The sequence below is a fragment of the Mastacembelus armatus genome, chromosome 5, assembly GCF_900324485.2.
Source record: "Mastacembelus armatus chromosome 5, fMasArm1.2, whole genome shotgun sequence".
Lineage (NCBI taxonomy): Eukaryota > Metazoa > Chordata > Actinopteri > Synbranchiformes > Mastacembelidae > Mastacembelus > Mastacembelus armatus.
This window is the reverse complement of record NC_046637.1, coordinates 2,972,441-2,999,967: the sequence shown is the minus strand read 5'-3', so window position 1 is coordinate 2,999,967 and position 27,527 is coordinate 2,972,441. Positions and strand designations below refer to the sequence as shown.

The window sequence follows — 27,527 nt, the reverse complement described above, 5'->3', positions numbered from 1 at the left end:
TGCCACCAAAGCAAACTCAGAGAAACCACTGAAAAGGCTCATTTAGTTATAAATCCTTCTCTGGGGTTCATCATTGTTCATTCTGACAGCAAGATGCTTCTGCATTTATTATTTATTTTAGAGCTAAAATTCACTTTGGGGTTTTTAAACTCAGAAATTGATCTTTTCAAAAACCACAAATGATGATGCAGTTTCCTGAATGATGAATCTAATCAGACGAAGCGTTTGAGGTTTTAGTCCGCTGAGAACAGAAACAAAACCTTTGACACAACATTCTCAGTTTTAATAGTGGTAATAATAGTAATTACTGATTGGTAGAAAAGCAGTAATCCCTGGGTAATAGACAGGAACAGAAACTGCCAGACTGAGAAACAAACATATTACACTGACTTTAACATCAAGAGGTTTATCAGGGGTATTTCAAGGATCCAGATTGCATCAACTCAGGTTTTCCCAGTCCCTGAAAACAAAAACCCTTAAAGCATCTGAGGTTTAAACAAACATAGTGGCTTGGGTACTAAATACCCTGAATCGTGAATCCTCAAACCATCCTCTGTACCATTCATTTTAACTAAATACACGTTTTGTAGCATGGTATGACTGCTGCAGATGTAGGAAAGTTGTCTCTGCTTCACAGGCTCAGCAGGTCAAACCAGCCTCTGTACATAACCTGTGAATCCACCCAGACCTTCAAACTATGCATTTTGACAGCATTCAACTTTTTGTAGCGTGGAAAGGTTAAACTCATTTCCATTAAATATAATGTATTCTGTCTTCACTGATGTTTATGTCACAAGGCCTTTCTTCCACAGTTCCCAGTTGAAAAGCCCCTATATTTTCAATATCCCATGTGACTGTAGAGCTTTCACTACAATTTTAGCACTTTCTGCTTTTCGAGATCATGATGGGGCTCCAAACTGGTTATCAATATTTCTATATTTCAAAGAAATGTAAAGATGTCAACCACATATTACCTTTCGCAGTGCTGACAGTCTTTTAGATCGCTTTTAGCATTTGTTTGAATCTAATTCTACTATCGTTCCTGCGTGTCACCTTGCAGGAGACAATTGGTGTAATTTAAATAGTGTGGGTGTGACCACCTTAACAATGTTCCTCTGATGAGCCACACAGGGCTATATTTTTGCTTACTTCACAAATTTTCTATCATTACCTAACCAGGCTTTTTGCTGGGTGATGGTGAAGGTGTCAATTAAGAATTTCTTAATCAAAAATGACAGAGCACGGTCTGAGCCAGAAGCTTTATACATTGAAATGACCTAAATCCAACCTGAATGTAATGGGTCCTGACAACATACCAGGACTTTGGCTGAGCAGAACTCCGAGGCCACGTTGCTCATTGTGAGTTCTTATCTCTTTAGCACCACTGTTCAGGGCTCCAGTCCCTAATTTTGAAGACTGTAGTATTGTACAATGACTTCACTGCAGCCACTACACACTGCTTTACCATTTCTGCAGTTTCTGCTATGTGCCTAACTGTGTCATACCCAACAAAGTGAGTTCTGTGATCACAATCCACACACACCCTGTCAGAGACAAGGATGTGTGTGGATTTGTGTTTATTTTAATATAAAATACACTTGAAGCTCTATGAAAGTGCATGTGGACTAAATATACAGCACAGAGAGTGTGTGTTGTGTATCTACTACACTTTATTAATTCTGTATGGCATATGTGCGTGTGCTTCCAAAAACAATGGAGTGAAACGAGTGTGTTTCATGTGTTGATGTACATAGAAGACTCCTGAGTCCTCATAGATAATAGAAGGTCATCATGGCTGCAACTAGCACAGCAGAGCCCTCTGACAAAGCCAGACAAGTGTGTGTTGGTGACAGAGAGAGGCAGATAAAGGGAAACGGAGTGTGTGCTTGAATGTGTTTGTGTAATTATGTGATATCACCCTGAGTATCTGTCAGCAGTTGCTCATACACTAAATGTGTCTTTTGTGTTTTGTCTGTGTGTAAAACTGTGTGTGTCATCTGTGTGTATTGTTGTGAACTGCCTTGAGCATTTCCTACTGTCTAGCCCATTCCCCGTCTAATAGGCTTCCGGTGACATCGAGGCAAAATGTGAAATAACTTGATGCATATGTATGTCAGTGTTTCTGGTGTGTGTGTGCGTGTGTGTGTGTGTCATAATAGACTCGGTGACAGCTTAAGAGGACTGTTTTCTTGGGAAATGTGTAATTGTCATTCAAGACAAAACTAAGTGAAAATCCTACATTAATGGAAGACTACAGCTTTTTGGGATATATACTTGTGGTATTTAGAAGGTTGGAAGAAAAATAATTCCAGTATGTATTCAGCTACGACTAAACCCAGAGTTAACCATGAATAAATCCAATAATCCCCCCGAGTTCAGAGTTAGCAAAGGGTGCAAAAGCAGCAACTTGCTGTAATGCTGCAGGGTGGTACTTGGTTGTCAGAGGTTAGTACTTGGCTTCGATTAGTACATGTGTTAGATTCATTACTTACAGTGTGTGTGAATACCTACGTTACTGAAGTTATTGAAGGCATTTTTGATGGAGACACCGTGCTGTGCTGAGTTTAGCTAAAGATGCAGTGTTTCATATATCCAGATGTTACTTCATGGAAAATGCAAATATAAAAAAACAAACAGCCGAACTTTGCAGGAGGAGATAAGATGTACTGCAAAAGGCTGTTTGGTAGTAGTAGCAGTGTTTAGATGCTATCTTCATGTAATGTAAAGAATGTGGGGCGAGGAAAGATATATAAATACTATCACTAATATCGAAAGGCATTTTTATATCAGATTTTAAAAAAGTAAAATAAAGAAAGTTTAAAAAAGAATAACAATTACAGTGCGGCTCCAATGATTCAGAAATAATAAAGTAAATAACTAAAACAGATAAATGGCAGTGGCAAACAGATACACTTTAAGTCATAATTTAAAAAATCAAAACTGGGTGCAAACCTCAGTTTATTCCAGAAGATCAAGGTCTCTGCTCGGTGTGGTGTCAGGCTTAAGGTGACACTGGGTGTGCGCTATGTTATACTGCATATTGTAAGCAGCAGACAGGTGGTGTTGCAGCCTCCCTACTCTGGGTAGTAATTCTTAAGCCTGACATTTATGGCCTTAACACCTTGTTCTTCAGTTCTGACCCAGTGCATTTGCTCTTCTTTATTGTTCTGTATGTTTGTGGAGGTCGTTCTTATCTCTGCAGTCAGTTGAGCCAACCATTGTCTCAACGTATTGTCAGGTATGAAAAATGCCACACACTGTTTTACAATAAACTTCTGCTACTTTTCTGTCAGCACTTGACATCTGGACACCCTATTTCTAGGTGTTCCCTAATGTTTTCATGTGATTCATTTCAGGGTTAACGCTCATTTGGGAATTTGCAGAGGTCCAGGTTAAAACTGGGCAGTAATTTTGTGGAAATCTAAGGTAACATTTTAACAGCATTTTGGCAGCAATCAACTGTCAAACTCTCAGATTTTTCTTGTTTTATCTGAGACATTCATATCTTTTGACCTTTAAATCGACGAGATATTACTGAGCTGTCAAGACTTCCATCATGGTGTGAAGAACTCAGACAGATTCTCCAACAGCTTTTGAATGAAGGGAAAAACTCTCGTAGCATTGGACAATCCAGTGCACATTTCATTTCAACATGACATTGTCCCTGGATGACTAGAATCTACACAGACAAGTTGTTGTGCAGTTTTTTGAAGGGAGCCTGAATCTGGTGCAGGATTGTGAGGAGGCGGTGAGGCCTACACCAATCATGTCTCTTTATGTCTCAGGTGTCTGCAGTACAGCTTCAACGGCCAACAGCACCGAGGCCAGATAGAAATGTGTGTGTGCGTGTGATAATATACTGTACACATAACGTTTGTGTATATGTGCATGTTTGTGTAAAGCTTAAGGGAATCCCTTAATATACAACAGAGGAGCGTCTGTTAGTATTCTCGTCATGCATACTTACACACACACACACACACACACACACAGATACATGTACACACACATACGTGCACACACACATATACCAACCTCTCCTTTTTGTATAAAGCTGGATGCTTTAAATCTGATAGCTGGAAGTTTTCATCTACAACCAGACAGTGCAACCACCTCTTATTAGAGTGTGTGTGTGTGTGTGTGTGTGTGTGTGTGTGTGTGTGTGTGTGCCATCCATTGTGCCTGCTGGACTGTTGCACTTTGAATTATTTACAGTGTGAATTTTGTGAATGTTTTTTTTACTGTTCTGAAATGGACATTTCTGGACCAAGATATTAAAGACAGACCTGAACCTCAGCTGATTCAAAATCTGTTTAAAATTCAAACTCACTGTGTTTGTTTCTCCTATTTCAACCAGCACTTTTAAAACTGCTTTTCTGTGTTATTACAGTAGTGTAACAGTCATCTAATATAATCTTCTCTGTCTCCTTTTCTCTCTTAAACACATTAATTCATTCATTTATTTTTTACTTGCAGCAGAGGAGTGACCGGGCCAAGGCTATGGTATTCACACTGAGTTGTGTCTGAAGAGTCAGTATTTTGGTCTCTCACTATTTCATTGTCACCCAAACAATAGTGAGTGGGCACTCCTCCTTGCAAGTACACCTTTATGAATCTTATATCCTTTCTTTTTATGAGAAATATTATATCAGTATTTGATCATCAGTGGTAGTTTGCTTATTGCAACCATGTATGTATATTTTTGGAAAGAACACCTGATATTGATGTGGGAAGGAAATATCCTGATGGATATCACAGTATCTCAGAAACAGGCCTTTACAAAGAAAAGCAGATGGAAATCTCAGAAACATAACGTCCTAAAAAACAAAAAAAAAACACGTTTTCACTTAAACGTTAGCAAAACTAGTGAAAGTTAATGGATGTCATGCCGAAAGCATCAAAACAGGATAGCTACGTCAGAAAAAGCTCCGAAATACTCAAGAGTCAGCTGTTGCTAAACTACCTGCAATGTCTACTCCTACTGATAATTATCAAAAGAAGAAAAAGGAGATACATTAGTAAAACATAAAAGCTGCTCAAAAACAGACAGCTGTGTCTGAAAAACAATAATGAATTCAGTTACTGGAGATCCTCAATCATCAAACAGTTCAAGGCATGCTAACAGCAACAGTGCTGCTACTCTGCACAGTGCACTGTTACTGAGTGATGGATCTGAACTTTGAAAAATGTTCTTCAAAATGACTTGACATCCATTGTTTTGTTTGTCAAACTCGCCCTACACGTGTCACTATCACCTCTGCTGTAAGCAATATGCCACTGCTTCTACTGCAGCAGAAAAATCTGGCCTGACGCCTCGTCTATAACTCAACCTGTTCAGTAAGCTGACAGCGCCAGCCGTCATTAGCCTAATCACATTCAAATTATTCTCCAGGAGACGCTAATTTATCACACGGAGTTGGAGAGAAAAGACAGCGGGAAAGAGGCCTTGAAAAGGTAACGTGTCAGAGTAGAGCTGATGTGTATATCCATTCAAAAAGACTATTAGTGCTAACAGAGCATGTGTTATGCTTCTAAACGCCTGTAGTGACAAATATGCTGAAACTTCAACCACCGAAACTCAAGAGATTTGTGGTTTTGGAAAATGAGAGCTGAGGATTCATGCTGCTGGAGGGGAAAGGCCGTGACTAAAACAGTTTGTCTTACATCCAGGCAGAAAGACAGAGGTGGTCAATTTGCCCAAAGCATTCTTTATATCTGTGTGTGCTGCTGTGTATATATATCTGCACATGTAGGGCTTGTATTTGTAGACACATATTTTTAGTCTATTTTGTGTACTTAAATGCCTGTGTATGCACAGGTGTACATTCAGTGCCTAAATCCTTTTGCATACACATCACTCTGTTGCCAGAGGCGCTTGCATGTTAGTTTATTGTTGTTTGTGTGTGTGTGTGTGTGTTGATGAGCAGCCTTTGGGATCCATTATGCCTGTGACAGTCCCACAGCAGGAAAGCAGCCAGCCAGCTAACTTATGAATGCAGTTTAAAGAAAAACTGAATCCACAACCTATGAATTATTAAACTTATTACACCTCTGTGAAGCTCGCTAAACTCTGAGACACAACAATGGCCTCCTTTTTACTGTCACTGCTGGGACGAGAACTGATTTCTAAGCATTACCAGTGGGAAAGTGCTGCATATTTCAAAGGTTGTTACAGGGCAGGAAAATGTGTCATGTTTTTGGAAATCTTTAGAGGGAAAGCACTTTATAGATTGGCAGAAGGTAGTAAACTAGTTCAGGGTGTTTCAAGTAATTACATTGTGTACATGTGAAGGTGTTGGTATACATCAAAAGACCAACAACAAATTTAAATCATTGGTTTTTGTGTTGAAAACAGCGTCCTGGATTTCTGTCAGTATTATCACTGCTTTAGTTATCAATGCAGGTATATTATCATGGTTGCATCACAATAACCAAATGGCAAAACATGAGAGCCTTGACAATATACAAATGTTGGCAAACATGATCCAAGCTCTGCAGACGCTGTCCAGGTTAGTTCAGTTTGCATCACCAACTATTGAAAGAGTTAATGCACCATGGGAAGAAAGATGGTTGGCTGAGAGCAGAGCTGGTAGAGAAGCTGTAACTAAGAGTTCAGATCGTGGAGTCATAGTTCATTCATCTGTAAATCAACAACATTTGTAGAACTTTTATCAGTGTCAAGCAGTGTCACATCTAACTAACGTGTATTTAGATGTGTTGTGCTGTCATGGTGTGAATAAGCTCAGGCTTGCTGACAGTATCAGGACATATGTCCTACATGCAGGAGCTTGAATCAATAACTAAATCATTCTGCTTTTTTTTTTTTTTTTTTTTTTGCTACAGTGAAATGGAGACTTGAAGTCAGTTGTGCAGAGTTTGAATGTAAATTAGGGAAGAATAAAAAACTTTAAAGTTTAGTAGATCAATGATTTTTTGCAGGATACTCAGCATCTGCTTTGCTGTCTTAATGAGAGGAAGCAGCTATAAAACGCTGCTTCAGGTGCTGAAAAGCATTTAATACATATTTGTTCTGCAGGTTTATGTTGTGGTGTAATTGTCCCATTATAATGCAACTTAATTACACAGAGTATGGGTGTATTTGGGAACTGGCATATGAATTGTTAAACGTACCCCCCCCCTCCTGTGATGGAGCAGAGATTGTAAAATAGGACACATCATCTCCCCTTAGAGTCACAGCAACAACACCCTCAGCTCCACTGTCACAGCTGCTGTCAAACTGAGCTAAAAAGGGTGGGTTAGCAAAATACTTAATATCCTTCATATATCATTGATGAGACCTTGAGATATGTAAATTGGAATGTCAGCGTGCACAAGGAAAAATGCTTGTGACTGACTGAAAACTAAAATTATGAACTGGAGACACTTGAGACCCATAGTTTAAAGTGATTGTCCACCCAGACCCTGGTTCAGTGTTTTAGCCTATGAATAGCATTGTGTCAGACCAACGTCCACCATGGGCATTAAATTCAGACAAAATCTTTTTTGTGTCCAACATTGCAGGTGTTATTGTCCCTATAGGTGAGCACCATCTACAGTCAAGAAACTTGTGATACTGGTACTTCTTTGCCAATAGGTGGCACTGTTTGGCGGGAACTAGGGATCCGCAGCTGCAGAAGTGACGCTGCAGTCTTTCAGTGGGATTATAGTTTGTCACTTTAGCTCCATGTGATGCTGATGCATGACAATGTGCTCAAAACTCTTCTGGCACTGTAAGTAAATATGGCCAGTTTGCAGCAGCTGTGTTAGCAAAGTAACTGCTCAGGCAAATGGGTTAATATTTCCACCTGCAGCCTGTTTATTGGAACATTATGTCATTTTAATAGAAATCATAAATCATTAGATAATGACATATAATATCTTTAACTTAAATGCCTACATTGCATTTTTTTTTATTGGTTTTTCCACTGGATTTTTTTTTCATCCATCTTGATTGATTGACTGTTTCAACTGCAGTTCACCTGTGGAGATTTAAGCAAAACCTGATTTATGTCTTATCTAGTATTAAAATTTGCAGAATCTCTGCCAAAATAAGTCTCTGCCAGCAACTATAAAACAGGGCATCTGTTTCCCCCTGTGACATATAACTATGATGGGCTCTGTTTTACTGTGCAACCAGGGACGACACAAACTTTACAGTTTCTCTAACTACATATTTACCCGAGTCTTTCAATCTAAACAATATAGGTCACTTGAACCTACCCTTTGACCAATCGAAGTAGTGTCCCTGTGGCATCACTGCAGTATTAAGATGTGGTCAACATTGTGAAACATAACAGATTGGTTAGTTTTAAGCAGAGCAAACTTCAGCAAAAGCTTGGGCTTTCTGTTAAATGAAGTCCTTTATTAAGACTGGAGGACCTTGGTCATAATAGTTAAAATAATGCACACACAGTTAAGGTTATGAAACTATCACAGTTTAAAGACACAATGATTAACAGCTTGAAAAAGGAAGTGATCAGTTGTCTCCCATGAGTCCTGTGTTTTTGTGCCTCCCATCCTTTCCCTGGGTCGGTAGCTCTACTGTATTTACTACGTTACCCGACTTCCCTTCTGTTCCCATCATAAACGCTATGACCACTAGAGATCATCTGACAGTAAAACATAACCATAAGCATAAATGGCAGTTTATGCAGGCAGCCTATAACATTGGAGGAGACATTTAGTAGTTCAACAACCTACTGAACTGCAGTAACAGTCTGCAGTAATATCTGGATGTTTTTTTCCTGACGTGTCACAGAGCGAGACCGAAGTCCTCGGTCGATTGATTGACTGGTTGGTTTGTTAGGGAAGACTACCCTCCCCTTAAAACAAGGCAGTCATCTATGCAAGCAGCTGATTAGAACTCACAGTTAGGCTTTATTGTAAGTTAAAGTCTAGCAGTCATAATAATTAGGCTTTGACAGGTGCAGAGGAGGGAGTCAGGTGGTTTATAGACCGATAAAGTCATGTAAGGAGGAGGTCTAGGTCTAGGGTGGTGCAGTCACCAAACAAAACTTTCCTGTGGTTGGTTTCCCTGGTTAAAACAAAGTCATTGTTCTTTCTTTAAAGCCTGATATTTATAATTTTAACTATTTGTTATTGTAACTATGACAATACTCCTCTAATCATAACAAGGTGGTTAAGGTGCTTTTACGGGAGATGTTCCTGCCGGTCACATCACAGAACGGGGACAAGCAACTTACATGATCACTGGACTAGAACGGCAAAGCGAGCATGGTCTGCCAGATAAAGCATGAAAAGCAATGAAGCAAAGAGGGAAGAAATACTTGAGAGCTTGGAAGGGGATATATTGTTTATTATGAAGTGCAGACACGGCAGAGTGAGGGCAGCCAGAAGGCTCAGATCACAGTCAGATAAACAGACATTTAATAACATCTATTATGTTCATCAGGAGCAATGTGCGGGAGGACTGTGGAGAATCATTTCATTTTTACAACCTGGGGATGTGTAGAGGAGGAAGATGTGCAATGTGAGTCTCGGGCTGAGGAGATTAAATGCGTTAGATATGTAGCATCAGTGTTGGTATGAATCATTTCTGCATGTGTGTTTTAGTGAGTGTCCTTTCATATGAGGACAAAACCTGATAACACAGATTTCTGAGAAGGTGATGACACCAACAACTGTCCAAGCTGTGGACATTTCCAAAAAGCAAGCATGTAAATGTGGCGGTGCATGTAGCAGATTATTGTTCAGGTTGTTTATCTGATAAAAATGTTATGTGATTAGTAGAACATACTGTACTCCCAAACTCTGCCCCTTCAAAGTCCTCACACGCCTTTTCCTTATCCTGAGTATCCTTTGGGTTTTATGTTGATGTTAATGTTCTGTGTTAATGTGTGGTGTGTCTCTTTTCTGTCTAGATGATGGGCCTTATGGAAAAACAAAGGATATCTCTGGGCCTGAACAGACCATGGCCTCAAGAAGACACAGTATACCAGGTACGTCCATCCATCCGTCCATCCATCCATCCGTCCCTCCATCCGTCCCTCCATCCGTCCCTCCATCCGTCCATCCATCCGTCCATCCATCCGTCCATCCATCCATTGTTTATGGTATCAAACTATTTTGCAAAAGTTCTGGTGTTTTTATGCAAATATGAACAGTACGAAGATTAATGATAAAGGAATGAGTGCTTTCTGTGTGTGTGTGTGTGTGCGTGTGTGCATGTGCATGAATTTGTGTGTGTTGTATTACCAGCACTGATAAATGTGGTGTGAAGTACTTCACTGATCCTGAGTGTCACCCAAGGGATTTACCTAATCTAACCATCTATCACGCCTAAGTTTCATCTCACCTGTGAGTGTGTGTGTGTGTGTGTGTGTGTGTGTGTGTGTGTGTGTATATAAATGGTATAGAAAGTAATACATGCAGCTCTGTCAGCACAGTTCAAAGGTTTACTTTACTTACTTTATTTTACTTGCTGCATCTGTGCCAACTCGCTCACTCCAATGTTCTCTTGGCTGCTTCAAACTAAGACCCCAAACCCTTTAGCAAACCCACACATTCTTACTGTTTTTGTACTGTACCGATGAATCACATTAGCACATGCATAGACTGATGCTATTTTCTATATTGCTATTTTTAAATGACTTAAGATATGAAATATATTGTTGATAATGTATTCACTCCCAAACAGCTAGTCTTTAACCTTCTGCAGACATGGGTAACAATAATCTTTGCTATAATCCACATATTCACTGTGAGAATAATATTAGGCCCAAATCCTGCAGTGCTCTGTTAGTTTTTATGTTATAGGAATACACTGTGTGTGCACAGCCCTTAATCTGAAACACTTAACATTTTACAACACCTGTCTTTCATTTTAACTTGGCAATTTCTCTTTAAATGACTTGATGTAACTTTTTTTATTTAATCTGCTGTGCAGCTGATCATTTTCAGCCTTAATGTTGCTTAAATTTAAGACACCACATATATTTTTATGGGAGTGTAGTATTTTTTTTTCCTGTTGGCATATTTTTAGTAGAAGTTTTGGCTAGACTTCACCTTTTTTAACCCCCATTCAAAAAAAAAAAAGTTAGGATGCTGTGTAAAATCTACATAAAAACAAAATGCAGTGATTTGCAAACACAGTCAAGTTTTGGAATTGGGGTCGTAAATATAAAAGCCAGTCTTTATTTGGAGATGATCTTATTCAAGAATTACAAGCCTTTACAGTCTCTGTTACTGTAAACGCTGATGTAAGTCTGCCACTGTATTACGTACAGTACGGTTACTACATGGAGAAGAACACGTCTTGATGTTTTTCATACTGTCCTTTCCATTGTTTTCATCACTGCTGGCAGGTAGGATGCAGAAGGATGAAGGTGAACCTCGCTCTGCCGTCATTCCCAAGTCAGCCCATTAAGTTGTTTACCTCATCAAGCCTTGACTTTAACCCAAGAATAGCTGGCCTGTTGCAGTTAATGGTTGTTAGAAAAGATTATTATATTGTGATACTTTTGTTTATCCAGTAGTTTAATTAAGTGTTCAGGGAATATGTTGCAGCACTATACAACAGCTTTTTGGCCTTCAGGTGAAATGGTCAGACTGGTCCGTTGTTACTTGATCCTCGTTATTTTAATCCACAGAGAATTTACTTCAGTTGGTTCAGTGGACTGTTGTACTTTTACACAAGTTAAAGACTGTCTGAAGTACATACGTAGTCTTGGTTTCAGTTTGGAGAGTCACAGTAATGTCTTCATATATTTTATCAATATTAGTTTTAACAGAAGTTGAAATACTTTATAATGGACAGTCACACAGTCCAGTTTTCAATGGAGAGTTTCAGTATCACAGACTGTGCTGTTTTTTTTAATGCAGTACTGCTTTAGATTTACAGTAATACATTGAATCATAGTACATGTGCTTGGGGTATTTGACAGAAAAGAAAAAGCTTAAAAGTCTCAAAGCAAAATATTTGTTTGCCTTTTCAGAAAGACTTGTTTTTATCATAAAATCTTTTTATTTAACGCTACTTCATTTCCACCAGAGTTCTGTAACTGTACGTATCAGCTGTTCTGACCTTGCCAGGCCTTTTTCATCTCTGTCAAGTGGAATGACCTCAAGAAATAATGAGGCTTTGTTAATTCTCATTATCTGATGTGGATCTTATCTGATGTTCACGTTTACATTTTAGTCAATTCAGCTGACTCTGATTTTGAGCAGGCAGAGGATCAGTGTCTCACTCAAGGACACACAGCATCAAACAACTTCTGTTTTATCTTCCTTGTATCTGGGCATCAGGAAGGGCACAGGGCAGACGCTAACCACTTCTCTCTCTGCTGTGTTTTCTTGTGTTTGAGTGTGTGCACATATGTCTGTGTACACATCTGTGTGTGGGTATGTCCTCTTCCTTGCCTGTTTTGTGTGTGTATCTGTCTTTATGTGTATGTGTGTTTTTGGTTAGAAGCTCTGCGGGGGGTGACCATGGTGGAGCTGGTGAAAAAAGAAGGCAGCACGTTGGGCCTCACCATCTCAGGAGGAACTGACAAGGACGGAAAACCACGGGTATCGAACCTGCGGCCCGGAGGACTCGCCGCCAGGTGGGTTAAACAGGAACTACCAAAGGAGGAGAGCAAGGAATAAATACATTCAAACATAGTACAAAATTACAGTAACACATATAAAAGTGCTGTCATTCCAATATAACGGCCATCTTTGAAATATGATTCAATGATTGTTTTAAGCTTTTACATGCTTTGACCCTTTTCTGAGCAGGAGTGACCAGTTAAACGTTGGCGATTACATCAAGTCTGTGAACGGCATCAATTTGACCAAACTGCGACATGAAGAGATTATCAGTTTATTGAAGAACGTAGGAGAGAGAGTTCTGCTGGAAGTGGAGTATGAACTGCCCCCTACAGGTTCATATTACTCTAACAAAATATACATAATATATAGACATTTAGGATTATATACATTCACAATCCCTGTAAGGTCGTGTTCAGGAGAACAGGGTGTAAATGAGGCAGCCAGTTATGCAAAATGCTGGATGTCACTGTTTATTTCAAATGCTAACATTTTAAAATTGTTAACATAAACATACACGGTGAATGTGATAATTAAGGCTGCGATCTGCCAAATAAAGTTATGATGAGAATCACTCAACACACACAGAAATAGAGTGATAATGGTCGATGAAAAGGCACGTTAATTCCAGGTGTGTGACAATAGAAAGTCAGTCTCACTACAATAGAAAGTCAGTCTCACTACAATAGAAAGTCAGTCTCACTACGTGCCCACCCTTCACCCAGACGTCCACACTAACCTTTGGCTCATGTAAATCAGGAGATGCAGAATCATCCAGTGCAAAATGCAGCTAAGAGTCATTTTGTTGATGACACTGTTGGGACAATAGAGGTCCTGGTTCATAATACTGTGATAAAAATAATAATAATAATAAATACACAGCATTACTAAACACCTGGTAAAAAGCAGTGCATTGCAGTCAGAACCTGATAAGTTCATTAACTGAATGAAACAGCTACTAGCCCCATATATTTTCATTTTTATTTCATTACAATTCCAGATAATAGAATTGTAGTCTGCACAGCTACGGTGACAGCAATAAAGACCATAGATATTCTTAATTAAAATTCACACAGTATATTGCACACAATTCAAAGTTTTGTGTAGTACTGTAATTTATAACATTATATAAGTCATTGTTCATTTTTTTATTATTTTTCAGTATTAAATGTTTATGGTCCATAGGCATGATGTAAAATTCAAAATATAATGTGAGCGAAGTTACTGCTTATTGCTTTTTATTGCTTTTCTTTTTCACTAATAGTAATAAATTGTCTTCTCACAGCACCAGACAGCACCTCAGGGGTTATATCAAAGACAATCGACATCTGTTTGAACAAAGAGGGGAACAGTTTTGGTTTCGTCATGAGAGGTAACCATTAATGAAAGAAGCTAAGTGCTATACTGTGTGTGTGTGTGTGTGTGTGTGTGGAGGACTATATAGACAGCTATAAAGGGGTTGCTGCAGTAGTGTTGTTTCTTCCCTCTTGCTTTAGTGGCATGGCATCAGTTCCATGTGTTGGTACTAAACGTGTGAAATGAAGTGAAGTTGGAAAACTATAAAGGAGAAATGTGAACCTGATACCCAACCTTCCAGGAAGCCATTAGTTTCAGTTAACTCACTGTTTAGTGTAAAGATCAACTGTAAGCTTATTGCGGTGTGTAACCCATTAGCTACTTTTAGATCATTATCATGTTTTTCCCAACATGTTCTCATTCTTTTCCAACAATGTGAGTAAGAGCCTTTTTGAGCTGCCACGTCTGTGACTGAAATTTGGTTAGATAAACAACTGTGTAAATAAATGGAGAAAGTAAAGGGTTCCTGTCACAGAGGTCCAGCGTGTAGTTTGATCAGCTGTGCTCTGTTCTTACAGGTGGGAACCACGAAGACTGGCACAAGTCACGGCCCCTTGTGGTCACCTACGTCAGGCCAGGAGGTCCTGCAGACAGGTAGCCATAAACATATACACTGTGTAGTACACAAAGTTATATATTTATCAGTCTCTATATGTGTGTATGTATGTATATCCATCTTTTATCTACACCATTTATCCTGCCTGGATCTCAGCTGACACTGTGCAAGAGGCTGCGTATGTACAGTGTATTGGTGGGAGATTTGTCTGGGCCTGCATGTTTAAAGACAATATGCAGTAGTGTTATTTTTCTATGTATTGTTAGGCCTATAAAATGTTGGTTTTTAACGAGGACCTCAGGTTCATGGCTCCCCCTTATTTACACAGACACTTTGTGTCTTCCACATCCTGTGTGTGGAATACAGTGGGTACGTAAAGTATTCAGACCCCTTTAAATTTTTCACTCTTTGCGTCATTGCAGCCATTTGCCAAAATCAAAAAAGTTCATTTTATTTCTCATTAATGTACACTCAGCACCCCATCTTGACAGAAAAATACAGAAATGTAGAAATTTCTGCAAATTTATTAAAAAAGAACAACTGAAATATCACATGGTCATAAGTATTCAGACCCTTTGCAGTGACACTCATATTTAACTCACATGGTGTCCATTTCTTCTGATCCTCCTTGAGATGGTTCTGCTCCTTCATTGGAGTCCAGCTGTGTTTAATTAAACTGATTGGACTTGATTAGGAAAGGCACACACCTGTCTATATAAGACCTTACAGCTCACAGTGCATGTCAGAGCAAATGAGAATCATGAGGTCGAAGGAACTGCCCAAGGAGCTCAGAGACAGAATTGTGGCAAGGCACAGATCTGGCCAAGGTTACAAAAGAATTTCTGCAGCACTCAAGGTTCCTAAGAGCACAGTGGCCTCCATAATCCTCAAATGGAAAAAGTTTGGGACGACCAGAACTCTTCCTAGACCTGGCCGTCCAGCCAAACTGAGCAATCGTGGGAGAAGAGCCTTGGTGAGAGAGGTAAAGAAGAACCCAAAGATCACTGTGGCTGAGCTCCAGAGATGCAGTAGGGAGATGGGAGAAAGTTCCACAAAGTCAACTATCACTGCAGCCCTCCACCAGTCGGGGCTTTATGGCAGAGTGGCCCGACGGAAGCCTCTCCTCAGTGCAAGACACATGAAAGCCCGCATAGAGTTTGCCAAAAAACACATGAAGGACTCCCAGACTATGAGAAATAAGATTCTCTGGTCTGATGAGACCAAGATTGAACTTTTTGGCGTTAATTCTAAGCGGTATGTGTGGAGAAAACCAGGCACTGCTCATCACCTGCCCAATACAATCCCTACAGTGAAACATGGTGGTGGGAGCATCATGTTGTGGGGGTGTTTTTCAGCTGCAGGGGCAGGACGAGTGGTTGCAATTGAAGGAAAGATGAATGCGGCCAAGTACAGAGATATCCTGGAAGAAAACCTCTTCCAGAGTGCTCAGGACCTCAGACTGGGCCGAAGGTTCACCTTTCAACAGGACAATGACCCTAAGCACACAGCTAAAATAACAAAGGAGTGGCTTCGGAACAACTCTGTGACCGTTCTTGACTGGCCCAGCCAGAGCCCTGACCGAAACCCAATTGAGCATCTCTGGAGAGACCTGAAAATGGCTGCCCACCAACGTTCACCATCCAACCTGACAGAACTGGAGAGGATCTGCAAGGAAGAATGGCAGAGGATCCCCAAATCTAGGTGTGAAAAACTTGTTGCATCATTCCCAAGAAGACTCATGGCTGTACTAGCTCAAAAGGGTGCTTCTACTCAATACTGAGCACAGGGTCTGAATACTTATGACCATGTGATATTTCAGTTGTTCTTTTTTAATAAATTTGCAAAAATTTCCACATTTCTGTTTTTTTCTGTCAAGATGGGGTGCTGAGTGTACATTAATGAGAAATAAAATGAACTTTTTTGATTTTGGCAAATGGCTGCAATGACACAAAGAGTGAAAAATTTAAAGGGGTCTGAATACTTTCCGTACCCACTGTAGATGAAGCCATCTTTGCAAAACCATGAGCAAAAATTTGCACCTTCTCCAAAAACTATTTGAGCTCGATCTTTACCAGTGTAATTTAATCTACTCTAAACTTAAAATAAATTCACGTGAAAACATATCAACATTTGGAGCTGGTCAGTGTATCAGTTGCATATGGTATTAGCTTCTAACCACAGTCCTTTTTGAAGCTTTTCTAAGAATATGTGTGACACCATGAAGTAATTAGTATCAGTAATATTTGCAGGTTGAATACTTCTGGATGGTGTTGAATGTCTCTCTAGTCTAAATTTAATTAAACGTGGTTTAATTGTGAATCATTCTCTGGGAAATGCTGTCAAGTGTCACAACTGTGATTGCTCAGCACCAGAGTGAAGACTAATGTTGTTCTTTCTTTGTTTCTTTTAAGCAGTGTTATTAACTTTACCTAAAAATGTAAAGCACATGCGGATGGGTGAGAAATAAAAGTAAAAGTAGAGGAAAAATGAGTATAGACGCTTCCAAATAGGGCACAAGGCATCAGTAAATAAGCTGAGTATGAAAATGTGAATCGTGTGCTGTGGCTTTCTGTCACCACATCCCAAACGAACACCTCTGAGAGATTTTGGAGTGACATGTTAGATAGTGCTGTCCTCCACTATCGACAAAACATGGCACGAGGGAATATCTTTTGCAGATCATTTCTTCACTGATGCTCAGCAGATTTGGAGACTCCATGACAAGTAGCACTAAAGCTGTTGTGGAAGCTTGTGGTAAAATAACTCCTCCTTCTGACACTTTATGTTGCTGTTGATGGGTTTTTCTTCAATTTGTCACCTATTTGTGTCACTGCTTAGAAGTCTAATTTTGATCTGCTGCTTGACTTTTTAGTGGTTACAGGAAAATATTGGAAAAATGAAGTGCAGCGCTTCTGTGATCACATAGCAGCTTCAGTCAGTTGACAACAGACATGAGAGCTGTGCTATTTTTAATCTAGTAGCAACTGTTTCTACTGAATAAATGACTTCATGTTTGTTTGAGATCTTAACACCATTTTTACGGTTTGTAAAAGCATTGTTTCTGTATATTTCAATGTAGATTTTAGTCAATTGCAGACTACCAGAACTAGCGGATGAATATAATCAATGGCTTTATATTGATTTAATAGCCTGTATATTAAGATATACTGTAGATGTATTTGCATAGAAAGAAATAGAATTCAATATGCTGCCAAAAATTCATACACAGATCTAATAAATTGATAGAAGAGACCAAGATTCAATTGAGTTATTTTGCTCTCAAGCTCATCAAACACCATTTAAAGAGAATCATCCTGAAAATGTGGGTCAGTCCAGGGAAATAAAAGAAATATTCATGCTGCTTTATATCCCATTTATATGCCAGTTGGAGGAAACTTAATCCACAGCACTATACAGTCCAGGAGTTGCCTACATTTTAAGCATTATCCACTAGGAATTAAAGTGAAAGGGCTGTGGAGTTTTGTGCAAAATTGCAAAGAAACTGCTTTCACCTCATCAGCACTTGGGCAGAAATAAAGCCTGCAGGCCGGCTAAATGCCAGGCAAGTTCTTAATGTAGTTTATGCCAACCAACAACTAAAGTTAGAGCAATCTATCTAAAGTAGTTGAATCTACCCAAACCCTTAAAATAACATCTGTGGGTGGTTGACCTTCTAACATAAAATAGCAAGTTACATTTTAGCATTAGTTCTTTGCAATCACAACCACCCTGTGCTCCTCTTTCCGTAAAGCAAAGCTTTGTTCTAAGCAAATTCTTCTGTAAGACCTTTATTTGACTGTGTTCCTAAGATGCCTCTCTCATAGAACCTAATTTCTTCTGTAATAAACCCTTTTTGGTCTCAGCTCATGTTTTTAAGCTTCGGGGCTATCAACTTCATACTTTACAACTTCTGGCGGGTATGATGACAGCTCCGTATTACTCACACTCTGGCATGATGCATAAAGCATCTATCAGTTCTCTAATGCAGCCCTTTGCATGAAAAATTCACAAAGCTGCATTTCCATTTTTGAGGAAATAAATAACTGCCTAGTATGTATCATTCACTGCCTCTAAAACATTGACCGTACCCTCTGTACAAATGTTTTTGTCAAAGAAGGATTTCCTTAAAATGACCAGAATTTAAAAAAACCCTGATCACATGAAGTTCCATCTCAACAGTTTGAGTTGAAGACATACGATACTGCAGCACCAGCAGGTCATCTGTCATCTGCTGTTTCCGGTGTTTGCTGTCCATTTAAACCTCAGGAGTAATGATAATGTACCAGACGGATGAGAGCAGAGACAGGAGGAGGGTGAGTTCAGAAAGACTGAGATTGGTGTAAGTAGAAGATAGAGGCTGGAAACAATAAACAAACAGTAACGTTTAAAGCAAAAGGACGATTAGAAATAAGGATCGAAGTTAGAAAAACTGGAAGAAGAGTCACGAGAAAAAATTGACAACTTGTGACTTACAAAAAGGTAAAAAAGGAAACGTGAAGGAAAGGAAAAAGAAGATAAAGAGAAATATAAAATTATTTTAGGTTGCCTGTCTATCCAAATTTGCATATGTCAACTTTTGATGTGTTTTTTTTTTTTTTTTTTTTTACTACTGTAAATCTGTGTGTGTGAAGAGAGGGTACGTTGCGTCCCGGTGATCGGCTCCTCAGTGTGGACGGCATGCCGCTGCACAATGCAAACCACAGTGACGCCCTCGGTGTGTTGGCTCAGTGTGGCCAGGAAGCCTTGTTCCAGATAGAGTATGATGTCACTATTATGGGTGAGAGTTTACACACACACACACACACACGCACGCACGCACGCACGCGCACACACACACACACACACAGAGGCAAATAAACCATACATGCATTAAAGCTTGAGCCAAAGGTTTACAGACTTTTCTAAAATGCCACTAAAATGAAAAACATTTTTTGTGGCTATGTTGGCATTTTCTGCTGCTTCAGGCTGAGAGCTGCCTTTCTCTGGGTAAAACAGCAATTTAACTCACCCAGAATGCATTGCAAATAATCCCCTGGTTATCACAGCTGGTGGTTTATACTTTTGATGACATTTTTGCCTCAAGCTTATATACTAGACAACTTAATGTTGATAATATAGAAATTGAAAGGTACTCTGCTATTTCACTGTAAGTTCATGTAGAAGCACCAGCTCACAGTAAAGAGATGGATAAAATGAAAGTCATTTCAATCATTTCATTTCACCAATCAGACACACTGGCAAATGCCTCCGGTCCGCTATTAGTGGAAATTGCCAAGTCACCAGGAGCGACCCTGGGCATCACGCTGACGTCGGCCAATCATCGAAACAAGCAAGTCATTGTCATCGACCGGGTTAAACCTGGCAGCGTGGTGGACAGGTACACACAAACACACACTGTGTATACATGTACACCTCCATTCACCCTGGTTTATTCTCTTAAAATCTATTTGAACCATGTCCTGCTGTCTAGCAGGCAAACGTCAGATGAAAGAAGCTCTAAATTAAAGTTTTATTGTTATAAGGTTTAGGGAGCTTGTTTTTTTCTCTCAGGTTGTCTCAAACTGCAATTGGTAAAACTTATTGGGGCCTTTTTTTTTTTTTTCAGGAAAAATCATTTACTATTTTCGCCTGTGACAGTATGTAATTGTAATGATTCCCTAAAACCACACACTGAACATCAAAGAAAGATGTGGCAGTAAAGGGCAGTGAAATGTTAATACAATATGAAAAAACTACATGTGTTAGTGCATTAATAATTCATTATTTTTTTAGCATTTCATTTTGTTAGGCCATTATTGTAGAAAGCACAATAACTAAGGCAGTAATAAGGTGTAATTTCCTAAACTGAGATAAATGTCTGTGAATGTTGGAAATACCTTGAACATACATTTTCACTCCTGTTTCCAAACCTAAGGTTGGGTTACAGATATAGTGGTTGCATACAGTATTTATACACAGCTGCATATTTACACACTCACACACACACAGAATTGCCCTGAGCCTCACTCTGGTTCTAAAATATACATGACGCGCTTGAACTTTGTGTCAGGGCTGAATTGCACTAAAATAACAAAGTCAACTGAACAGTTTGACTGTTGGGCTCCAGATTTTGTCACTGTCCATTCGCACATGGATGCAAATTCATTTTTTAAATGGTGCACCACAGTAGCGGGGACCGCTTCTGCAGCATGCCGATCTGCGTGTTGCTACAGTAGTTGCTGTTTTCAGGCAGAACCAAAATAGGTCAAAGGATTTCTTTCCTCATTCTCTTCTTCTGTGTCTTACCAGATGTGGAGCGTTGCATGCAGGGGATCACCTGCTGTCCATAGATGGGACATCAACAGAACACTGTACAGTCCTGGAGGCAACGCAGCTTTTAGCGAGCACAACAGAACTTGTCAAATTAGAAATACTTCCCTCCCATCAAACAAGGCTAACTGGGAAACAACATGACACAGGTGGGCGCAGTTCATTTTTACACAGAAAAAGCATCAAACCAATCAGAGGTCACCTTAGGCCAAGTCACACCAATTTAACCTGAACACACCATGAATACAGCTGTTTTTACACGATGCCATCTCTGTGGTTTAGAACGTGCCATCAAAATGATTCTCATATAGAGGCTGATCATAAAAAATTATAATGCGAGATGTTATTATGGGATATTTTCCTGCACAGAGCAGAGTGTGTCTTCTTTTGGTTGCCAGGTGTTTAACAATTATGTAGTAATGTAATGCAGAATTGGCATGAAGACAGTCAACTAAATGGAATAAGAAAACTGAGAAGTGCCATCAGTGCACAAGTAAAAACATCTATATTCTTTAAATATTTGGTACATGCTGCTACATGGTTTTTAAATTCATGTTGTTTTGTACACACTTTGAGAGATTTTAAGGGAGCTGATTTAGCAGAGTGTCTATATTGATTCATATCTCAGCATGACGTTTATATATGTGTGCATGCTGGTGCATAATACAAAAGTCATTTCTTTGTGGGAACATGTTGCTGTCACTGTGTGTGACTTACTCTTGCAGTTAATCATATAATAATCTCTTTATGAGCTTGAAGCTTTCGGCTGTCACTCTGGCTTTCACAGCCACCCTTCACACTCAGCTCTGTGTGTCTGTGTGTTTCTATATGTCCATAAAACCTGCGTCGTTCCTTCACATAAACATGTGTCATAGCCACAAAACTCCTTAATACTTTTCAAAAATACCGTATTTCTATTTACAACTGGTTATCCAGCAACTCTGTGATCCACTAAGCTGAGAAAGTCCCCTTGGGGATTAATACAGATCTATCTATCTATTTATCTATCATCCATCCATCCATCCATCCATTGTCAAAGCAGTGTAATTGAACAGTGACTCCATACTTCGTCCTCGTCTTTTCAGCCACTGGAAGCTAAAATGCCACATCTGCTAAGTAGTTTATGATTATATAAACTACTATATATGTTTACATTGTTTCATTTATTGATTTTTATTGGTTTTGTTCTGCTAAAAAACTTAGTGTTGACACTTAACTATGCTTGTGCCTAAACCTCTTATGCCCCTTGTTCATTGTTATATCCCTGACCATGATGACAAGGCTCTGGAGCATGTTAGAGGTAGGAACTACACAGTGGAGTGGGGCCTTACTAAACCACATCTGTGGTCCTAGTAACAACTGATAATGGCCATAGGATTAGTGACAATTCATACGTTAAGCTGTTTGCAGCCATCAGCATAACCAGTGTTAGCACCAGTGGAGTGCAAATGGCCAAAGCAGTTAGTAATAAATAGTAATGTAGCGTATGTATTTTAAATGTCTGAGCTTCACGTCCTCACTTTCAATGATCATTTTGCATAAATGTGACACCGAATTAGAGCAGAATAAAAACCACTGCCAAGATATTTTTAGGATTTGGCCTCACATAATTTGCCCCACACACATTTACTAGAGCAGATTAGAGTAAAAAAAAAAAAATCCAGCCATTTTGGTCTATTTCTACCCCACATCTTCTCTTGCAGAACAGCAAACAGCCAGTATTTTGGCTGCAACGGCAACTTTGTGCTTAATTAGTTGAAGGAATGATTGTTCACCCGTAGCCAAGCGACGGCTTTTCATCTGCAGAAGAATTAGTGCCAGTGGATTTGCAGGGAAAACGCTGATTCCAATGGCTGCTTTATTATCCTAGGTTAATGCCCGCAGCTGAGGGGTTTAAATATGACACACACGTCACAGCCATACAAAGAAACATGTACACACACAAGACGCATATGCCCGTATGCGGAATATACACAGGTTAGCAAACTGAATACGTTGGTAGGTGTCAGTATTGTAGTAACTTCAGTCAAATGTAACTAAAGTGAATCCAGTTAATTAAATGGAATTATACCTTTTTTTCTGGTTGTTTGGAAAAATTCATTTCTATATGTGTATGTTTTTATTACATTTTTCTTTGGTCTAATTAGTGACTCTTGAGAGAGGACAAGACGGAGGATTAAATTGTCATTGAAAGACATGAGGATAAAGATTAGCACTTCTAGATGCTAACTGGACTAAAACCTCCATCTTCTATCAAATTCTGTGGGTTGAGTTTCACCTCAGTATGTAAGTGCCACAAGAGAAGGCTGTAATGGATGAATGAGAAATAAAAGAGTGTAAAGGCAGAGTGGTATTTAATTAAAATCATTACACCTCTTTTGCAACTGTCAGAAGCTGTTTACAGCCTGACACCTCTTCCTCTCTCCTATTGTTTCTCTCCCTTCCCTCTTCTCTCCTCTTCAATATACTAAGCATGTATCTCCTCATCTTCTTGACCAAATGTCCCCTCTTTAGCATGTTGTCTTCCATTATTATTTTTCTTTTCTCTTTATTTTTTTTTACTGTTCCAGCTAGTCTTTTGAAGTGGCAAAGTCCCATAAAGCTCATTTCTAGAAAGTCCTTGGAGTTTCAAGTGAATGCCCCCCACACACACACACACACACACACACACACACAGACGCTAAAGGTCACCATCTCATTTAGTATCTCCTTCATCTGTCTCTGCAAGGCAAAAATCATTCTTTCCCTTTGTGCCACCATCTTTGTGCGTGCATGTGTATTAGGAGGTGAACACATCTCATTAAGATAGTGATGGCCTTGCAGCTGACCTTGCAGCCACTGCTTTATTAATAGACACTGTGATTAAAGGTTTTTCCAGTTTGCTGTGTGTGTGTGTGACTTTAGTTGTGTTTCGGTCTGTGCTACTGCACCACAGATTAGTGATGCTGTGAGTCCGGACAAATGCTTTAACACAAACACTCTCTGCTTTATTTTTGTATGTAAGAAGTGTCGATAAGCGTAGGTGAGTGTGCTGCCTGTGTGCGGTCTACTAGCGGATCTGTCCCTGCAGTTTGTTGTCACTGGACGTAATGACTTTACTTTTTTCTCGGGGAGGATTAGAGAGGAAAATGTTTCCACATTTGTCAGATCTCTCACACAGAGGCTGCCCAGCACAATACTGTTCCTGAGCAGTTTGCATGCGACGACTCACATACTGTGGAAACAAAAGCTCTTCTGGATGGATGTGGCAGCACAGGGCAGCTTAGGATAAACTTCAGAGTCGAGATAAGTGTCGTGTAGTGAGGAATTACACATGAAGCTGTGTAGGTTGTCAGCCTTCTTCACTGTATGCTGAGTTTCCCCAGATGAGATTATCCTCAACATCTGAGGAAATGTGTCTTTTTAAGAGATGGTCCAGTCCTCCAGCGTTTCTGTGTTTTTAATCAGGCTTCCATTTTGTTGCCGCTGTTGTTGTAAATTTAATCAACCATGGAATGACTTTAAGCTGTATGATATGCTAATGAATAGCAGAATCCTTATAATGGTTGTTTTTGGAACATACTTGCTTATGATTCGCTGCATATCAGGACACTTCAGACTTCACTTCATGATCAGTAGTTTAGCCCTTTTCTAAATTGGTGCATGTTGCAGGTAACTTTACTGGCACTACGTGGGTTTCAGGGAGTATTACCATTTAAGTCAGTGCTTAAACTAACTAAAACATATGTTTAGCACATTGCACATACGCTGTGTTTGAACAGAGCTTCTCTTTTGGCTGTAGTATACTGTATATGCCGTAATATTGGGTAAAATATCCTGTTAAACAGAGAAATTTGCAGCACAGCAAATACTACAGATAAAAGTTAACAATATCCAAGTTTGCAGAGGCTCAATACAGGGTTTAGAGAGTTTCTTCATAAACTGGAAGTGGATAAAAGTGTAGGCCAGTATTAGACAGAAGACTTCGCAATAAATTAGTGTCCACTAAAATGCTGGAATATGTTCCTGGGTGGACGTACTGATCGCTTATCAGCAGTGGTGACATACAATATATGCACTAGTGAATAATTTTACACTGTTCAACTCTAATTTTCTTCAGATGTTTCTGTAATGAAGAACCAGCCATGTGAACCATAAGTCTGCCACTACGATCCAGCCTGAAATAGGTTTATGATTAACAGACACTGACTGGGTCGAGGCTTTATGCTTTGTCACCTGGTACCTCGGCAAGCTGTCCACCTTAAACTTTTCAGACAATAAATTACAGTAAGTGTTTGAGAGTGCCCTAGACCTTTAGCTTCTGAACCATATGTAATATGTTGACATCTCAACATACAGTAAGTTGATGTAGTTTCATATACAAGAACTGGACGAATATTATCTGGCTTTTTAGAATTCAGACCTGGTTTGTTTTCAAGGATTTCTGACTAGGTTAAACTCAGCTTAGGTTCTAGTGTTATATATGCAGGCATCGGGGTTAATGTTTGAGTACAGTCCCTGCAAATGACAAAACTGTGTGCGTGTGTGTGTGTGTGTGTGTGTGTGTGTGTGTGTGTGTGTGTTCTAGTGAAGGTTCAAAAGTCGGACCACCCCCACTCCTGGGACCCCTGTGTGAACTACTGTCATCCTCCAAACTCCACTCTTTGCAACACAAGCTCTACCCTCAACAAGTCCTGGACTGCCTCGAACAATAACACCATCAACAGCCTCGACTACTGCAAATGTAAGGACACAAACACAAAGCTGCTTGTTAGACTTTCTTTCTTTTGTCTTCCCTTTCTTTCATCTCTTTATTGATTCTTTCTGTTGCTCATTACTTTTTCTTGGCTCAGTCTGAAAATATAATTAAAGATATGGATTGAACAAACCTGTGAGATCACCTGGTCAATGCACGAAGAAGATGCTACTTGGAGAAACAGGGAACTTGTTTCTTCTCATCTACAGACAGATGTAACCCACTTTGTCAGTTTATCCAAGATTTGTCTATAACAACACATTTACTATTTCATCTCCTTTTTTCTTTTTCTCCCTGTAGCTTAATCTTTCCCATCTGCTGTAACTGATTTATTTTCTTTTCCTGTTTCTTCTGGGTTTTAATTAATTCTTCATTTCCTATGATCTTGCCCACATATTCTATCAGGTAAAAGTTGAACATGACCTTTCTTTCATTTTTCGCAGCTCTGGTATCTGCCAGTTTCTCTCCCGGGTCTACAACCACATCGGGCCCTAGCAGCCAGAGTTCCAGCACCCTGCCCAGGCCTACAGTTCCCATGAGTCCACGCAACTCACTGCTCAAACGACGGCAGAGGAAGAAAGAGCACAAGAGCTCCTGTAGGCTCGTCTTTCAGTCTGTACAATGAATTTACAATAATTTTTTTCTCTGAAACAGACATGTAATATGTGTGTATGTGTGTGTTTAGTGTCTTTGGCATCTAGCTCAGTGGGCCCAGGTGGTCAGGTGGTTCACGTAGAGACCAGTGAGGTCATCTTAACAGGTGACCCACTCAACGGCTTTGGAGTCCAGCTGCAGGGAGGAATCTTCGCCACCGAAACACTGTCTGCACCACCTCTAATCCGGTTCATAGAGCCTGACAGCTCTGCAGAGAGGTGATCACACACATTCACACATAAACACACCAAGTTTGAGATATACCCAACTCAAAATGCTCCATTTGTATATTATGGCAGATTGTTTGAATGCCCACAAAATTAAATTATAAATATAAACTTACAAATATGTATTTTTTATTAACTATCTGCATACACATAATTACTTTTTCACCTCTGAAATTACCAGTGAATGTACTCATAAGTACAGTATGACAACATGCAGGTGTGGCATTTAAAAGGCTTCTAACAGTGTGTTTGTATTTGTATAATTAACTTGTTTTACTAATAGCTGTGTGTGTGTGTGTGTGTGTGTGTGTGTGTGTGTGTGTGTGTGCCAACTTTAATGCTACTGTACATTAACAGCTTTACTTATCTTCCTTGTGTGTGTTTGTGTGTGTTTGTGTGTGTGGGCACGTGTGAGACTGATGTTACTGGGATATAAACAGTTCTTCTTGGCTCTGTGTTATGTGTGGCCATATGAAACATTTTTAAGCATTTATGCAGGTGGAGGTGTAGGTGGAGTTTTTCCAAATATCGATGTACTAGTGTGTTTCTAATGACTGATCTTCCTGTTGTATTAACAGCTTCTCTAAGTGCTGGGTGTGTTTCTGCACCCTAAGGCCACACTCCCATCTCCATTAGCGCCCACACTAACAACACTAATTACCTAGTTTCCCCTTGCCTGCGCCGGAGGAATCGATAAGTAGCTTCCTTTCTGCTTGACAGGGTGAATCCAAATAAACCCCTTCAAACCACCCTGAATTACAGTTAACCACAACTTACAGACTTTAACACCATGTAAGTCTTATGCAGTGGTGACCACCAACATCTCCATTTAAGGTTTTAACCTGTAATTATTCTGCGGTAGGGCTGTCAAATTTGTTTCTGTAAATGTGATATAGTATAACTTTAATTATGTATGTGTACTACCCAGAAAACACAAAATATTAATTTGAAATGAATAATCTGCAATATTGCATCTAAACTAGTGTTATTTTTGGCTTGGTTTCATTTGGCTTGTTTACCTGAGAATAATATTGGTGCAGTATTACTACACCAGCTATTAGCAACATCAGGTGACATTCAGCCTACCTGCCAATAGTTGCTGTGTATGCCAAAACCCCCTATGAGGCATCTGTGAGGCATT

The 27,527-nt window shown here is 39.5% G+C and overlaps 1 protein-coding gene across 1 annotated transcript in view; it reads left to right on the top strand.

Annotated features, from left to right (window-relative positions):
• The window catches only part of grip2b (glutamate receptor interacting protein 2b), a 56,243-nt gene that overhangs the window by 5,263 nt on the left and 23,453 nt on the right, over window positions 1-27,527 (top strand). The window contains exons 2-12 of the mRNA XM_026306884.1: window positions 9,882-9,959; window positions 12,428-12,563; window positions 12,739-12,884; window positions 13,835-13,921; window positions 14,424-14,499; window positions 19,093-19,238; window positions 19,691-19,838; window positions 20,750-20,919; window positions 25,338-25,493; window positions 25,949-26,101; window positions 26,191-26,377. Coding sequence (XP_026162669.1) covers window positions 9,882-9,959; window positions 12,428-12,563; window positions 12,739-12,884; window positions 13,835-13,921; window positions 14,424-14,499; window positions 19,093-19,238; window positions 19,691-19,838; window positions 20,750-20,919; window positions 25,338-25,493; window positions 25,949-26,101; window positions 26,191-26,377 — 1,483 coding nt within the window. The remainder of the gene's footprint in view (window positions 1-9,881; window positions 9,960-12,427; window positions 12,564-12,738; window positions 12,885-13,834; window positions 13,922-14,423; window positions 14,500-19,092; window positions 19,239-19,690; window positions 19,839-20,749; window positions 20,920-25,337; window positions 25,494-25,948; window positions 26,102-26,190; window positions 26,378-27,527) is intronic.